The sequence below is a fragment of the Triturus cristatus genome, chromosome 6, assembly GCF_964204655.1.
Source record: "Triturus cristatus chromosome 6, aTriCri1.1, whole genome shotgun sequence".
Taxonomy (NCBI): domain Eukaryota; kingdom Metazoa; phylum Chordata; class Amphibia; order Caudata; family Salamandridae; genus Triturus; species Triturus cristatus.
In genome coordinates this window covers 1846499534-1846517540 of record NC_140589.1, presented here as the reverse complement: position 1 = coordinate 1846517540, position 18007 = coordinate 1846499534, and the positions used below count along the sequence as shown (strand labels likewise).

Sequence of the window (18007 nt, the reverse complement as noted above, 5' to 3'; positions counted from 1 at the left end):
CTATCCCAGCCACCTAGTCACCGACACGCTAGCCATACCAGTGCCTACTTACTGATTATTCTGCTATGACAGTGCCTAGAAATGCACGGCCCACCTATGCCCGTGAGTAATAATCTATGAGACCTCCATGCCAGCGCCTACTAATACATGGAGCTCCATGCCAGTACTTAGTAATCGATGGCCCTTCCATTCCAGTGTCTAGAAAGGCATGCCACACCCAATACAATGCCTTCTAATCGATGGGTTCATCTGTGCCAGCACCCAGTATTCAATGTGCAATCCTTGCCAGTAAGTAGTAATCAATGGGCCCTCAATGCCAATTCATAGTATTCGATACGTACTCCATGCCAGCACCTAGTATTCAATGTGCCCTCCATGCCAGCGCCTAGTATTCGATGGGCCCTCCGTGCCTCTGACTAGTATTTGATGGGCCCTCCATGCCAGCGCCTAGTATCCGATGGGCCCTCCATGCCAGCGCCTAGCATTCGATAGGCCCTCCATGCCCGCGCCTAGTATTCGATGGGCCCTCCATGCCAGCGCCTAGTATTCAATGGGCCCTCCATGCCAGCACCTAGTATTCTATGGGCCCACCTATGCCAGTGAGTAATAATCTATGGGCGCGCCATGCCAGTTCCTCTTAGTCAAAGGGCCCTCCATGTCAGCACCTAGTAATTCATGGACTTTCATGCCAGCGCCTAGTATTTGAATGGCCCTCCGTGCCAGTGCCTAGGAATGGATGTGCCATCCATGCCAATGCCTAGAATTTGATGTGCCTAGAAATTCATGGCTCCCCCATTCAAATGCCTAATATTTGATGGGCCCTTGGAGCCAGTGCCTCGTAATCAGTGGGCCCTCCATGCCAGTGCCTAGCAATCAACGCGTGCTCCATGCCAGTGACGTGGATCTCATTGGTCCAGTCTCAAAGGATCTGAACTTCTGTCATAAGTGACTAGAATTTTAAGGACTGTCAGGGGCCATGTGTGTGAAACTGGAGGTCCATGACCTGTCTCCTGATGTCAGGGTCCATCTAAATCATGCTTTGGAGTCACTGGTTCCTGAATAATTCTTGCTGCCAATACCAATAAACACGCTGTTCACGTTGACTTGAAATAAAAATGGCAAATCCTTTTTATCAAATAGATTTTTGTTATTTTTTGGAAGAGTTGTAGGTGGAGGTGAAGCAGCTTTTCACCTTTTTTATGATAAAGCAGGCTACAGCCTAACCCCTCTCACGTATCCACCCAGCACCCATGTAGATTTTCTCTTTTTGCTCTTATTGTCTGCAATCCCACCCGATGTCTTCTTTTTGTACATTTACAGTGCCACTTAATACCTGCCCTTCTGCCTCAGTGGAGAATCAGAAATTCTAATAGGCATTTTTTAAATTGGGTATATTACCTCCACTGCCCCTAACTGTCTATTTGCGTGATCCTGTTCCTTGTACACTTTAACTGATTGTCAATTCATCCTGGTGTGTTTTGGGTTTCCGCAGAGGCAGGATGGACAGATGCAAAGGTTCATCCGAGAGGTGAACACGACGAACCGGGCATGTGTGCTGTGGGACCTCGAAGAGGACACGGACTACATCATCCAGGTTCAGTCCATCGGGCTCTACAGCGAGAGCCAGGCCAGCAAGCGGACCCACTTCCGGACCTTGAAGGAGACAGATCGACTGCCGTCCAACAGCTCGAATCAAGGTAAATGCAATGCTCTTCGCCTCTGGGTTGATTCCGGTGGGTCCTTGTTCCTGGCACTCGACCGAACCAGGGCTGTGTCTAACATTATCTAATCAGTGTCCACCAGACCGAAGGCTGTGACCATAAAAGAAGAGAACCACATCACGATGACCCGAGATGGTGGTGACCAGACCACCTCTCAAGAAGGGGGTGAGAGAATTTATAGCAGGTAGGGGGTACAGTCTCCAGAAATAGAACTTTAAGACAATAGGGTTTGCCACCCCTAGAGGTATAAACAGACATGGGTATTTGAAGAAGCAAACCTGCTTCAAAAACATCAAAAGGTTTTGTTTGTTAGACCCTCACCCACCCTATTAGTGGCATGCTTCATGGTTGGGTCAAGTTTGATTATACATTTGGGCATAAAAGAAGATAGTCGTTGCTTTTTGTACTTTAGCTGCAAGCTGCTCCTACAGTTGCCAGGATCAGTTCTATCCTCAAAATCTCTCATTTGTCTCATAGCGCCTCACATTAGCTACACCTAACACGAACCAGGTCTGTGCTCAACGTGACCATCTGTTTCCACCAACCCTAAAGTGTGACCAGGGGAACCATTCCCTGCTTGTTTCCTATCATCCCGCTTGTGTTGTGGTCCTGCACATATTTTTCATGCATCTCAGCCAGGTCGTGCTCCGCATCACCGAATCCATGTCTACTGATCCTAACTCCGTGTAAAGCATTGGCTTCTTGTTTCCAGGGTACTCCATTGTTGTTGTAAGCACTTACACCGACCACGTACACAAGAACTGGTTCTGTGTCCAGCATCACTCATGTGGGTACATTGAGCCACAGACTGTCCACAAGGGAAGTGTTATATCCTTGTTTACTCATCGCCCAGTGCTGTGTGGGGCCCAACATCACCCTTGACATACACCAGAAGTGGCTTCATCTTCAGCAATAATCATTATGTAGCTGTCATTCCAAAGTCCACAGTCTGTCACCAAACCAAGAGTTGGGTCCACCTTTCCTCTCTTCCACTCTTGTTTTTAAAACTCGACCTGTTTTTACCTCCATATTAAGCAGTTCAACAATGTGTGTCAATCAGTCTGAGGCCCAGGGCAGAGGGAGCAGCTCACCTTCCCTTGTCCTGTGTTTTAGCCCCCAACACTCAGCTTGCTGGAGGTTTCTCAGTGTTCAGCATCATCCAATCTGCCTCTGTAGATTAAAAGACTATGACACAAGGTTAGGTTGACTTCCCGGTTCCCAGCCGCCCAAACCACTGAATAGCCTTCACATCTACCCCGCATCACAGCAATGACCTTATAACAAACATCACACATTTGATGTTCATGGAATCAAAGACTGAACCTAGGGGTTAGCTTGATGTTACAATGCTTGTGTTTAGGGTGTCTTGTTTTCAGTGTTTTAATTGGGGAACTCTGAGGGTGCTTTTTCAGTGTTTTACCAAGAAGAGAAGTCCCTTACTTATCAGTGTTTGCAGATTTCAGCCCCAAATACAATGTTTATCAAAAGTTATTCCCACATCACAGCTCTGTACGTGCTGTTGCATCATTCCACCTCTCCCTGAAACAGTGCCACACTCATGGCCCAGAGGTGGCTTCCCAGGAGCTCTGTACGTGCTGTTGCATCATTCCACCTCTCCCTGAAACAGTGCCACACTCATGGCCCAGAGGTGGCTTCCCAGGAGCTCTGTACGTGCTGTTGCATCATTCCACCTCTCCCTGAAACAGTGCCACACTCATGGCCCAGAGGTGGCTTCCCAGGAGCTCTGTACGTGCTGTTGCATCATTCCACCTCTCCCTGAAACAGTGCCACACTCATGGCCCAGAGGTGGCTTCCCAGGAGCTCTGTACGTGCTGTTGCATCATTCCACCTCTCCCTGAAACAGTGCCACACTCATGGCCCAGAGGTGGCTTCCCATGCCTGTCATCCTCCTCGCAGCTACTCGTTAGTTGGTGAGCGGAGAGCGTAGGCCTCTTGAGTGTAACCTTGTCCCCCATCCTTCAATGGTTTGGCCGGCCACAGTGGAATGGTTGTAGTGGAAAAGCGACCGCCCAATGCAACCGCCCCAGACACTGTCAACAATCCCGCTCCTAGCCTTTCCCGCCAGTGCAGCCCTGCAACATGATCAGCGAAGGGAAAGCATGGGGAGAGAGGAGGAACGCAGGAGAGGCAGGACCTCGGCCGCTAGCATCACCTTAGGCCAGAGCAAGGCAAGGGAAGCGCCCAGGAGCAGGGCTGTTCAGGAAACTAGCTGGATATGTATGGTCAGTGCTTATTCCAAAGGCCAATTTTGTGCAAACCTCAACAAACTTAACCAGTCTTAGCATCTTCAAAATACACAGTTTGAAAGCAGGAAATTGGAAAATGTGCCATGTATGATATGGAATGAAGACATGTTTATTGTAGAAAACACCTGCTGAAATCATTGGCCCCCATGAGGATCTGTGCATAAATAGTCCTGTGCCCACTGAAGTGTGGTCTGCCTAGTTACCGGATTATTCGGAGAAGCAGTTTATTTTTATTTTTTTATTTATAAAGTTTTATATAGCGCGAACATGACCCTAGAGGGTATCAGAGCGCTTTACATAACACCGTTCAGAGACAATAGAAGGTAGAGGGTAATATACATGCATTCAATTTACAGGTAGACAGTGGTAGGTAAGATGGCATATGTTGAAAAACAGTAACGTAAGAAGAATTAAAGTCTTAGGATGTGAATTTGTTCATTAGAAGCATTTTCACTTCTTTTTTGAAGGAGGAGGAGGAAGGGATCCTGCGTACATCTGGTGGTAATGAGTTCCAAATCCTCGGTGCAATACCTGAGAAGGCTCTGCAGCCTGTTCTCTTTTTGTGGAAGTATTGTGGTTTCAGAGTAGTGAGATAGCTCTTCGCAAATGTCTATAACCTCCGGACAGCTCTAGCTTTTGTGCTAAGTAACTACGGGTTTTAGTGTGAAGGGCTTTGTGGGTCATGCAGGCGATCTTTAGTTGTATTCGTGCCTCATATGGTAGCCAGTTCAATGCTTTTGAGGTCGGAGAAATGTGGTTGTTTCTTTTTGTTCCGGAGACCAGTCTGGCCGCAGCGTTAAGTGATGCCCTCAGCGGGGCCAGCTTGTATTTGGGAAGACAGCATAGAGTGGTGCTTCCATAGTCCAATTTTGGTAACACTAGGGCTTGTACCGCCATTTTTAAGTCGACCTGTGGGAGGAAGGGCTTAAGTTTCCTTAGTATACTCATCTGGTGATTAGCTCCTTTGGTGGCATTACTGATATGCGCCTGCATATTCAAGTGTTTGTCTAGGGTGATTCCCAATGATTTATCGGAGTCAATGATGTGGGGAGAGCAGTTAAAGATTGTTAGATGCTTCAGCCAGAGGTCTATCTTTGGTGTGTGGTTTGGGGGGAAGATGAGGAGGAATTCTGTTTTGTTGGTGTTGAGCATGAGGTGGTTGCCGGTGAGCCAATTTGGAGTGTTATGCAGAATGGCGTTGAGGGAGATGAAGCCCTCTGGGGAGGAGATTTTCAAACACAATTGTGTGTTGTCTGCATACATGTGATATAGAATGTTTGCAGAGTTCAGCACGTGTGCCAGGGGTTCCATGAGTAGATTGAAAATAATGGGTGATAGTGCTGGGCCCTGTGGAACCCCTAGGGTGATGATGGAGGGTTGAGAGAGGGATTGCTTCATCTTGATTCTTTGGGTTCTGTTGTTTAGGAAAGAGGTAAATCATTGAAGTACGAGACCAGATAGACCCATCCTTTGTTCCAGTAGGGACAATAGGTTGTCAAGTTTAACCGTGTCGAAAGCGGGGGATAAGTCAAAAAGTATCAAAAGACAAGATTCATTATGGTCTAGAATTTTTAATATGTCGTCCATAAAGTGGGTGAGTGCTGATTCAGTGCTGTGTCCTTGGCGGAAGCCAGGTTGGTGTTGATCTAGAAGATTGAAGTTCTCAATGTGGTTGCATACTTGAGTTTGCACACATTTTTCTAGTAGTTTCGCCAGAGTGGGGATGATGGATATAGGGGGTAGTTGTTGAGATCTGAGGAGAGGAAATTGGCATTTTTTTTAGTATGGGTGTAACCTGCCCTACTTTGAGGCAGTCAGGCATAGTGCCTTGCTTAAGAGAGGCGTTTACGATCTTTGACCATAAGGGAAGAATAGAAGTTTTTATAATTTTGAATGTGGCAGGAGGAAGTGGTTCAATAAAGTGATTGAAGGGATTAATCGCTAGAAGGATGTTGTAGATGTAAATTTCAGTGTAGGTCATGAAGGTGTGCCAGGAGGCATTGTGTTTTGGGACTCCCACCGGTGTAGTACATTGGTTCTTGACCTGGGAGTAGAATGCAGACTCATGATCGGTAGCTGGTAGAAGAGCATTCTTAGATTGTAGGTCGAGTTCAATGGTTTTTGTTTTTTCCAAGAAGAAACTGGCCAGGTCTTCGCAGTTGGGGGTAGCAGTCTCTTGTTGTTCAATAGAGTTTTATGAGTTGAACTATTGTTGCTTAACTATTTCAAATAGTTTTTTTGGGGCGATTAATGGCTTGGTTGCACTGGTGATGCATGTTATCTAATAATTAATTATCAATTGATTCAAAACCATACTGAATCTAAATTAGCTCCATCCTTACAGCAACCATCAGGGCCTGAAGGCCGCTCACTGACCATGTGTGATCACCTTAACAGCACTTAACGTTTTATGAGTCTTCTTTTGCTCAGAAATAAAACTACTTGTAGACGTTTAAGCAATAGTCGGTGACGAAGGGTAACTTTATTACCTTAGTTATATCTTGGCAAATGTGTGGTACAGCTGAGCCCAGAATGATCCTCTGTACTGTATGTAAGATCCCAAGGGTCCTCTTCGGTACAGTGGGTCCCCTTGTTCTTTGATTCTACTTGAGGTTTCGGCCATGCAGGGGCTTCATCAGGCCTTGCCCTGTCTTGTCACGTGACAAAATCCTGGAGCTTCTTATTGAGTAATGCATAATCTAATCCTCACAGGTGAAATCACTGTGGAAGGAGTGGACAAGGAGCGACATCTAGAGACTGGCGAGATCATCATCATCGTGGTGGTTCTTCTCATGTGGGCAGGTGAGTGAGATACCAACACTATCAGGTCGATTATGAGTGGGCGAGCAGATGCTGGGATGGCACTCTTGCTTCACCAGACCACAACTGGCCTGTTGCTCCCACACCCAGGGTTCTGGGTGTGGCAACACTGGGCTCGATTCTACTAGCCCCAAATGTCAGCTGGTAAAATTGAATGCAGATCGGGCCGAGGGTGTGGCGACAAGCGACGCCTGGCCCTGTCCGACCTCCTCCAGCGTGGAAGAGCATCATATGTCCATCCCCCGGCCAGCCTATAGCCTAACCTGCCCCCTGAAAACCCGCCCCCCCCCCCGCCAGCACCCGTTCAGAGCAGGTGGTCTATAGGAGCAGAATTGTCTCAGAAATTGAGTCCAAACATGTGAAAGTACCCAGTAACCGAGGTTCCGCATGTTATGCGGTATTCTGGGGACAAATTCTGTTAATTGTGCAATGGAGAAGTACAAGCACCTACCAGAACTGGTGATTCTGGAAGTTCTAATTTTGACACACCTTGCACCGTCCTTTACACAATTGGGGTATATGCGTCTATCGGCGGTTCTATCAGGGAGCACCTTAACCTCCTAATACCAAATCCAAGCACATATTCAATCTCTCTGATGCAGCCATTCACATGGTCACGGCACCCAGTCACCAGGTCATTCACAAATGATCTGTAGGTAAACCCCACCCACCAGTTCACAAATCCGCCTGCTCTACATCCCTTCATTCAGTACTGAGGGGTCAACGTATGCCAGCCATTTGCATTCACAATCCACCATTCTTTGACATCCAGAGTCCATTACCTTTCCTCTGACCATATGAATTTGACAGCCTCCCTGTGACCTGGTCCTGAGGTCCTAATAGAAATTAAGGGGCCCATTAGGATGGCGGGCAGATCGCCCCCGCTGGCCCGGCAGTAGCCACCGCTGGCCCGGCAGGGGCGATGCGCCCGCCATCCATGCCTGAATGACCCCCTGCTATATTAGTATGGTTGAGGGGTCTGCGGCGGATGGAAAGACCGTCTGCCGCTTTTCCGCCAGTCAACTCGTCGACTGGGCAGAAAAGGGGCATAATATGGTGGCGGCGAAAGGCATGCGGTCCTTGCTGTTTGGGGCCCGTTGCGGGCCCCCAGGGTGTCGGGGTGCACATGGGGGGTACCTATGGTACCCCCCCTCATTGCAATGCACTACGTGGCAGGCACCACGTGGTGCCTGCCATGTAGTGCATGGCAATGCTGTGCACAGTCCTTTTACATTGCGAGCGGGTCTGCAGCCAGCAGATCCACCCACAAGGTTAAACGACCAGGGTGCGCCCGCCAGTGTTGCGGGCGCATGCTAATTAAGCCTGGGCGAAGCACTACGCTACGCTCGCGTAGTTTGCGAAGTTCGCGCTACTTCGCACTACGCGAACTGCACGTAGCACAGTGCGAACACGCGTAGCGTAGTGTTGCGTAGTGCTGCGGTCATTTTTTGCTTGCTCGCGGTCCTCAACGTCAAGTTGGCGACCGCGAGCAAGCAAAATGACATCCCGGCAAGACTTTTTCCTTGTTCGCGATCAGCAACTTCAAGTTGGCGATCGCGAGCATGGAAAATAAACCTCCTGGCGAGATTCCCAACGCGAGGAGGTCAGGTTTTCTCGTTGCGAGTGGTCGCGTATGCTCGCGACCGCTCGCGATGAGAAACTACCAGTTCGCGTTGAGAAAGCTGAAGCTCGAGTAAAAATCTACTCGAGCAGCAGAAAACTACAGCTCGCACTGTGCAAGATGCCATTTTCAATGATTGCACAGTGCCGGTTGCTTGTCCGCACTGTGCAATCATTGAAAACGACATCTGGCACAGTGCGAACAAGGTACTACGCAGTTCGCGAAGTGCTACGCGTAGCTCGCGTAGTGCGAACTTCACTTTGCGTAGCTTCGCGAAGTGCTACTTCGCGAACTACGCCCAGGCCATTGCTAATACACATGGCGGGACCGGCCGCAACTTCGGCAGTCGGTCCCTGGCTCCATTGCGATGGCGGGCGAAATGGACCCCTTAGTCTTGAATGAACTGGAGGCAGGAGCTCGCCATGTCAAGAATGAGTTGAGTGTAAGGTAAGCCTCCTCATAGGCTTTTTAACTCTTAATGAGAATCTGATTATGTTCTCCTTACGGTGAACCAAATACCATATTTAGTTTAGGAAGCTGAGCATGCATCATATGATTTGCTCCTGGAGAACCTCTACAGAGAATGCTCCCCAAGACTGAGTGTCTTATCTCTCTATGGATGCATTTATCTGATACAACAGCGGATATAGTAAGAGGGCCTCTCCACTTGGAGTTAGTGATAAACCTGGATATCGTCTAGTTAGTTAACTGTTTTAGCAGTGATTAGGTGATGTATCAGATCTTTCTTTCTCCTCTAGATCTTGCTTTGGATTACAGAGTGTGGCTTACTCATGTCCACACAGATGCACATTTCCTCCTCTGACTGCTTCTTAGCCACAAGCAGAAGAGGTGAAACACAAGCAGTCGGCTGCATGACTGTCTCTCTTCTGAATGTTGATAGTGTTCTCCCATAGTGCTGACATCTACAAGTAAAGACATTTGCCAGTGGCAGACCTCTCACAGGTCACCTCAAGCTTTGGGAAAGGTTTTCAATGTGGCAGCCAACCAAATGTGAAGTCCTGGACAGTATGGGATACATTTTGTGCTAAATATTACTAGCTACTCTGAAGATCTGAAACTGAGCAGCTGTTCTGGAGAGGTGTGGTGCAGCGGCCAGGGCAGCTAACTTCAGAGCACAGGGTTCACGGTTCGATCCCCGGCTCTGGCTGCAGCTCAGCACCATGTGACTCTGGGCAATAGCTCACTTAATTTCCACGACGGCCCTCAGCGCCTTGAGACCCGTAAGGGTGAGTAGTTTACGCTTTACAAATACGGACTTACATATATTTTATTTACACTTCTGTGTCCACCAGAGCAACACTAATGCATGACCATTCCTATTTATATCTATCAATTGTTCATGCAACGCAGTGCAGCAAGACACCTTGCTGTGCTGTACTATGCTACGCTGCGTGAAAGGGATATGGCACGTTCCTGCTCTCTCCTTGCGCTGGCGCTCTTTTGGCTGCTTAGTGCCAATGCAGACACCCTTGTGTCATGGTACAAGGGTGTCTGCATTGCAGGTCCTGCACAAAAACAATCCTTTGAGACTTTTTTCTCATTCTATGTGTGCTGCAGAATGCAGCACCCCTACAAAGCGGAAGAAACGAGGAGAAATAAAGATATTTCTCCTGGTTACGCCTCACCTGGGAAGTAGCAGCCTTTTGACGCATTCCCAGGTCTCCCAGTCATGGTAAATCTGAGAATGTGCCAAACTCCATGGGTGATTGTGTCGCAACAGTCATGCTCCCCCCATGAAACGCCGTCCCAGCATAGAGTAACGCAAAGCTGTGGCTTGCACTGCTGTGCGTTACTCCAGATTTACCGAGCACCGCAGGGCCACACCCGGTGGCCTTGCATCGAGCTGTAAATCTCATCTAGGGTTTGCATCGCCCATGCATTACCTTGTATGGCGTAACGGCGACTCAAACCTTGACAAATATGCCCCGTAGTGTGAGGATTTCTTCTGTAGTTGCGTTGATACGTAGCTGCCTTTGATGAAGAAGACTCACGCACTCAAGACTCTACTGTGCTCAGTTGAGTCTGCCAGACTTCCGCCTAGACTCCAGTTATCTCACCTGTTTCCCAGATTAGCCGGATGTTGTCTCTCTAGGGGAGAAGCCTGATGTCTGACATCTTTCGTTGACTTAAGGATGCTGCAGGAAACGCTCATCGCATCCCCCAGAGACCAGCGTGATGCAGAAGCGCACAGTCTAATTAGAGGCGCAAGCATGATTTGCTGATGCGGAAAAGTAAAACTCCTCATCCCTGGGCCAGACCCAGTTGAAATATTTTATGAGGTTTTTTTTGGGACTGCCTGCAAAACCTATGGCTGTTTATACAATATGTTTATGAAACAGCACTAAGCATTGTCTGCCCCCCTTGTTATCAAGTGAGAACTTCCCCCCCAAACCAATATTAGGATCAGCTCGGTGCTTGGGCTCGCTCACTCTGTGCCACGCGAGGCGACTATTAACAAATCCTACAGTCTATCCCGGCTTCGATACCGGTCCATCACTCACTTCGCAGCATACTTTTGCTGTTCTGTTCTCATCTAAGACCTGTTAAGCTTGTGACTACATGTTTTAAAATAAATCTTTTTGGATTTTACATAGTTGATACATAATATATTGTATTGCAGGAGTGTCTCGCTAGTTTGGGGATTTTTTTCTTTCTGGGAAATTTTAAGGTTAATAAAATAGGAAATCAAGGTAAAGTTGTGGGGCGAGGTAATAAACATATTGGTCTCTAAACTTGGCAATGAGTGATCTCGTTTCTGCAAGTGGACCCTCACGTGCTGTCTCAGAGCAGCTGTCTCTTTTCAATTTAATGCTTCATGCATGTCCAGTATTCAAATTTCCATCCAATTTCTACAGCTGATTTCTGAGTGCTACATCGGTTGATGGTACAACTTTTCTAGCAATAATTACATAACAGGAGACATTGGGCACCCCTATCTACCCTCATAGGCCATATTACCCATGAGAGGTTGCTGGCTCTGGTTATGTTCAGCCCCATCTGCAGTGGCGTATTGCCTGACTTCTTGCTAGTTCCAACAAGGGTGTGTCCCAGGCCTTGTGGGGAGTGCCTCCACCGTACCTCTGGTTCTACACAACTATGAAGGTTGTTCAGCCTCGGCGCATGTGGAAAATTCAGTCACCCAACCTATATTTTCCAGTGTCTTGTCCAACAGAAAGACCAAGTTGGGAAATGTGCTGTCTGCTTTCTTCCCCTTTGGCCTTGTCGTTGGTCTGAGTAAACGTGTTTCAGGCCTCTGAATGCTGGGTTTGTTCTACGAGCCTGGGCTTCACGTATTACACTTCAATCACAGGGCAGCTCCACACTATATGATAACATCTGCCACTATGACCACCACATCTGTGCCTTGATTATATATATATATATTCCCAAACGAAGACTTCCTTCCAAGCCATAAAATGAGGTGCACACTGGTGGATATTTTCAGAATTTAATCACCACTCGACAAAAACAACCGCCAGACGCATTTCGGCTACACGCCTTCGTTAATATCCTATATATATATATATTTACTGAAAAAAGCAAAGGTTAAAGTAACGTTATAGTACTGAATATGTCAGTGACAGCATCAACATTTTGTACTAAAAAAACACAGAAATTCAGCAGTTATAGTTAGTTATCTCAAGTAACTATAACTTGGGCCCTAAGGTAGCTGTAACTTGCGCCCCTGCCACACACAGGTTTGTCATCAATAATTTCATTGCAAATGTTCCAGTGATATTATCAATGATATCTTAAAAGATGTAATGAGTGATGAGTGGCAAAAAAAAGGGTCAGTCATGGTCTCAATAAATTATTCCCTTGCTCAACCCCTTAATTGCTGGCAACGAGCAGGCAGGCATAACTTAGGAAACAGGTGTGAAAAGCATTTAAAAACACCAGTACAATAAATAAGTAAGACACTACACACAATAAAAATCTAACTCAAATTGATTATATTTTTATGAACAAATGGAAAACAAAATGATAAACATCTAATGTAGGGGACCAGAGATATGAATTTTTGAAGAATAAACACTTTCTAGTGCTTAAAAAAATATAGCACCACTATGTGACATATAGTCGCGCTTGACCAGGACACAGACTAGGTTCGAGGCTGAAGTGATGGAGCCCTGGTCAGCTACACTAAGCAGGAAGCCTCGGTCAAAATTTTACCTTCATACTTGGTTGTTTTTTCTGGAGCTTTTTCCCTCGACATCAAGCAAGGCACTTTGTCAGGCAGGATTTGGTGCAGGTTCGCAGGCTTGACTTTCTGCGAGGCCCTAGTCAAATCCTGGAAGTCTGGAGCTTTCAGTGGGACAAACCTGAAATCCAGGCCGGGTCGTGGTGAAAGGTAGCCGGCTTGACTCTCGACGTCGGGTTAGTCACCTTATGGAGCTTTTTCTAAAAGTTGCTCTAAACGTCTCCAAACATCTGGAACCTTTTCCTGAAGTTCCTCTTGAAGGTTCAAAGTGTCCAAAACAGAAATCCAAGGTTCTGAAATCTCCTAAATGGTCCTTTGGAGGTATGGTCTACAATTCCAATAATACACCTGGCCAAATCCTTAAAGGTCCACTGAACGCACTCCAGAATGAGGACCTCTTGGGGGAGATGATGCAGGTGGGCTCTGTTAACCTGTAGCTAGCAGAGAGTCCACTCCTTAAACTTTCAGAGTCAGGCAAAGTCCTTCTGGTGCAGTCCTGGGGAGTGTAGTCCTCTTGGTGGAGGCCAGGGAGTTAGCAAGGCAGTCCTTCATCTTCTTGTCTCTTCAGGCAGTAGATCTGGGAGCAGACTGGCCAATCCAGACAGAGCTGCTGGAAAGCTGGACTTTGGCCCACAGAAAAGAAAGTGTGATAACTTATTTCATGTAATAGTTATTACAAACCCAACAGTGGCTTGTTGTTGTTTTTATCTCAACTATTAAATTGATATCTTGAAGTATATTTGTCATGGCTCCTAACAATATTTATACCCAATAAAATATTACAATGTTAGCCTATAGAGCCATTCACTACAATGGGGCAGAAACAAAATTGTCAGTTTTACCCTCATCAGGGCCTATAAAACATCATTCATAATTAAGGCTCCCTGTTTTCCGTTTTTACAGATTTTTACAGTTAAATACAGACAGAAATCATTTATTTTCTTGTCTGTACTTATTTTTAATATGGATAAAAACGGAAATTGGTTTGCTTTTTGAGTAATTTTAAATACTGTCTGCCATGACTGCCAGGCCAAAAGCTGTGTTGATAGGTAAGAGAGTTAAAAAGAGAGGAATTTTAGAAAAGAGGCTTTAACAGAAGTAGATATGCACAAGATTGATACTGAAATTTGCATATTTCTACGTAAGTGCATTAATTTATCCTCTGTGGGTGTTCACAGCATTGAAACCTGGCAGGCATTTAAGCACGAGCGCATATTTATTGGTTAAATGACTGTGGAAATATACTAATTTCAGCCTCATTTTTTCATATAACCTAAAATTAATATGGATAAATACAGATAAAATTATCAAAAAATAAATATGGATAAATACAAATGAAAATGTCCCAAAAAAAAATACCATAAAACCGGGAGCCCTATTTATAATGTTCCTACTTATAGCTACAAGGCACCCTACCCCCTGGGACACCTAGGGAAGACCTTAGGGTTGACATATATGTAAAAATAAGGTTGTTTGAGACTTTGGAAGTACCTTCAAATCCAAAGCCGAATTCGCATATAATTTAATTGTAAAGGTAGTCTGCAAAGCAAGGCTTCCTTTAAAATGACAGCAGTGCCCACACTAGTGCAGGGCCTCTAAACATCCTTGCCCTATTATATAGTAGGGACTTATAAGTAGTTTGTATCCCCTTGCCTTCTTATATACTAGGGGGCAGATTTATGTTGCACTTGCGCCACTTTTGCGCCGCCGTTGCGTCACTTTTGTGACGCAGCAGCAGCGCAAATCCTGCGCCATGGTGCGGGGTATTTACAACGTGACGCATCTGGGAGATGCGTCACGTTGTAAAGCCCTGCGCCACATGTAGGCGTTCCAGGGCAGGTGGGGGCGTTCCGGCGCAGGAACGCCTCCTAAAAGTGGCTGAGTGAAATCTACAAGATTTCACTCAGTTACTTTTGAGCCCATGCTGCGTCAAAACCCTGCGCCTGCTTGAAGCAGGCGTAAGGATTGACGCAGCATTGTGCAGATAGGGCCCCCCAGAGCCTTGCTGGAGCTGCGTCGCGCTTGCGACGCAACTCCAGCAATGCGCCACTTTTACGGCACAGATGCGTGACGCATCTGTGCCGTTTTTGCTCCATGGTGCGCCGCATTATAAATGCGGCGCATTCATGATGGCGGAGCTGGGGCGCAAAATAACCGGCGCATCCCTGCTGATATGCAGGGATGCGCCAGTTATTATAAATCTGCCCCTAGGGATTTACAGGGGTCTATCATTTCCAATTGTAATTAGACCATATGCCTTTACAGCAGAGCCCTGGCCGTGGGTCAGGTAAGCAGAGCCCAGTGCACAGTCAGAGCCAGTTACCACCAGTACCAAGCAAAACATGGAGGTGTTTAGGGCCAAAAGCATGACTTTCTCACAGGCAGAAAACTACCTTCAATCTTCTATCTTTTTCCACCATTTTTGTGGCTTAACAGAACCATTAAAAGAGCATCAATTAGACCAGTAGGTTTCGGGGACAAGACCTATTGGCTAGGCCAGTGCCTGTAGTATTTGCAGGCACCATGACCCCTGTTGGCATAGGCGCAGTTCACACGGTCCACATTGGATTGTAAGTTAGATGGTGCGCGTTGTCAGAGTGGGCAGGAGCTTAGCTGGTTGTACGACGGCCTCTTCATTCCTCCTAAGTCGCAGCTAGGTGCAGCGATGCTGATTGGGCTTATGCCACAATTGATGGAGACCATCAAAGCTCCATATACCCATGCCTCATATAGGAAGGGACACCGTGGGCACAGAGGCAGTGCCTTGTGCCCGTCACACAGTGCTAATGTACATTATTGTGGTGGAAGTAGGATGCATTGATCACACAGTGACCTTCCTATCTCTCCCTGCAGCTGTGATCGCCCTGTTCTGTCGGCAGTATGACATCATCAAAGACAACGACTCCAACAACAACAAAGAAAAGGCCAAGCCCTCGTCAGAGCAGAGCACGCCGGAGCGGCCGACGGGAGGCCTACTACGCAAGCAGGTAACTCAGCTTTATGGTGACCTGTGGAGGTATGTGGTGCAGCGGGGTGCTACACCACCTCACTACATAGAGTAACAACGCGTTTTTATACTACAGTGGCGCAGCAGGAAGTAGCAGCGCGGATTTACACAGCAGGGGGTGCAATGCTACCTCACTGCATGAAGTTACAGTGCTTTATTACACTGCAGGGGGCGCAGCGCCACCTAGCTGCATAAAGTAACAGTACTTTCTTACACTGCAGGGGGCGCAGCGCCACCTTGCTGCATAAAGTAACAGTACTTTCTTACACTGCAGGGGGTGCAGCATGAAGTAACTGGGTACATACACAGTAGGGGCACAGTAAATCATTTCAGAAATCTTAGGATACCCACTGAATCATTACTGGAAGCCGAGGACCCCGCCAAAGCATTTTTGATGTTTTGAACCACAGACAAAATACACAACATTTCTAGAAACAAATATTCATCAAACGAATACACGAATGATTAGATAGTTTATTTAATTCATGCGCAAATATAAAACAATCAACATTTTAATTTTAATAGGAAGGTTGGAGCTTTTCTAAATACAAATGCGGCCGCTCATCGTCCAAACTATATTCTCTTTGATGCACCCGCGCTGCTCCCACAAATCAATCTGAGGATACTAACTCAATTTTTAGCTTCTACTATCAGATTGCTTCACATTTACAGAACATATTAAAATGTTCAATTGTACATTTTGCTTCTTCATTTATGTACACTTTATTTATCTGTTTATATTATTTAATTCTCTAAGCAGCCAGGGACTCCCTGAGTAGGCTTTGCGGACCCCCAGGGTTCCCTGGACCACAGCTTAAGAACCACTAGTGAAAGGGATTATCTTACTGTTCCCACGCATTCCTGTTGGACAGAGCAGCAGACGCGTCTACCCACTGAGCTAGCTTCCTGCATTTGTGGGGTGGCGCTAACAAGATGCTGCAGTCCATCCGTCCCACAGGGGCTGGATGTCCTGGAAGCGCACATAGAGCCTTCATGTGTTGAGGTTGGGGGCGCCCTCTCAGTGAGGATGCACTTAGCACTATCCAGATGAGCTCAAACATAAGAGACCCCCCCATATGAGAAATCAAAACTGAGGAGAAACACATGGAGGTAGAGGGTGCTAGCCGGAATGAGTAGACAACTCACCCCCTTGGCGCTCATACACACCGCCTCATGGGACCGCACCAGGGGACAGACAGGAGTCCAGCAGAACCCTGGGAAACCAAGATTAATGCGAGGGCACCCCCCAATAACCTGGGAGTTGGTCGTCTCATGTGTGCAGCCTCTGTTCTCTCTTCTCAGCTGCAGACGATAATTCACAAGACCCATTGGAACCAGAGGGGTCACTTCCGGCAGTGACTCAGACTCACTAAGGGTTCCTTTCCATAAGCATCCAGCTATTGAGGGCCCAGCTGTCGGGGTACCAGCATGGCCCTCTCACTGAAGGCTGACCGCTAAAGCTGCTCCTGACAACACACTCTCCACAAAATCTGCTCTGTCAGAATCTCCTCACAACCCCTCCCGCCCCCACACAATCTCCACCACAGCCTAAGGGCACTCCCTCTCTTACCTGATTGACACACACATGCTCCAGTCACACGCAAGTTAAATCAAGCAGCTCAACCAATCAGCAGTCAGGTACACAGTCTGTACTTATTTATAAAATAGAAAAATGGAATGCAGTATTTTAATTGGCTCCTCAGTCTATCAGTGCTGGGCCAATTACTGTGCAGACTGACAGCACAGAGAGCAAGAGGATGCCCTGGCAGGTCGTCTGGTCCTGGATTTATCCCAACACTCTCTCTCTTTCCTTCCAATGCAAGGAGGTTTCCCGATGATGAAGCATGCCACCTGCGGGTGGGTGAGGGGAACCATCCTATAAAAGGTATACTCCAGCACTCTTCAACTCTATTACTCCGCTCTGAGGAGATGGCCAGGGGTTCTCTCGGCCATCCACGAATCACCCCATCCCTGACAGCATGTATAGATGTACAGATGGGGCGGAATCACGTGCAGCCCCTGCCTTTGCAGATATGCTGCCACTACCCCAGAGTGCTTTGTAAGTGGTACAAAATGACTTGATTCTATTCTTTGCAGCACCAGGTGAGAAGGGAGTTCCTTCAGGCCTGGGTTTTTATGTGCATGACGTTGGTGATCTTGACATGTCGTAGCTGCTCGTGATATTAGTCTAAGCTGAGGAGAACCAGTGTCCTTGCTAGGTCCACCCAGAGGTCCATGATCAGAAGTCAGTCCCCTTCTAACCCGGCTCAGTTTTTGGTTCACGCCTTTAGCCGCTGTGGTGCATAGATGTGAAGCATGGATAGCTCCTTGTTGAAAACAGCGTCAGGA

General features: G+C 47.1%; 1 protein-coding gene across 4 annotated transcripts in view; it reads left to right on the top strand.

Annotated features, from left to right (window-relative positions):
• The window catches only part of FNDC4 (fibronectin type III domain containing 4), a 677214-nt gene that overhangs the window by 655252 nt on the left and 3955 nt on the right, over positions 1-18007 (top strand). For 3 of the 4 annotated variants that reach the window (XM_085613311.1, XM_085613312.1, XM_085613314.1), the window contains 3 exons: positions 1493-1697; positions 6701-6790; positions 15505-15638. In XM_085613311.1, coding sequence (XP_085469437.1) covers positions 1493-1697; positions 6701-6790; positions 15505-15638 — 429 coding nt within the window. The remainder of the gene's footprint in view (positions 1-1492; positions 1698-6700; positions 6791-15504; positions 15639-18007) is intronic. The other variant, XM_085613315.1, reaches the window with a different exon arrangement.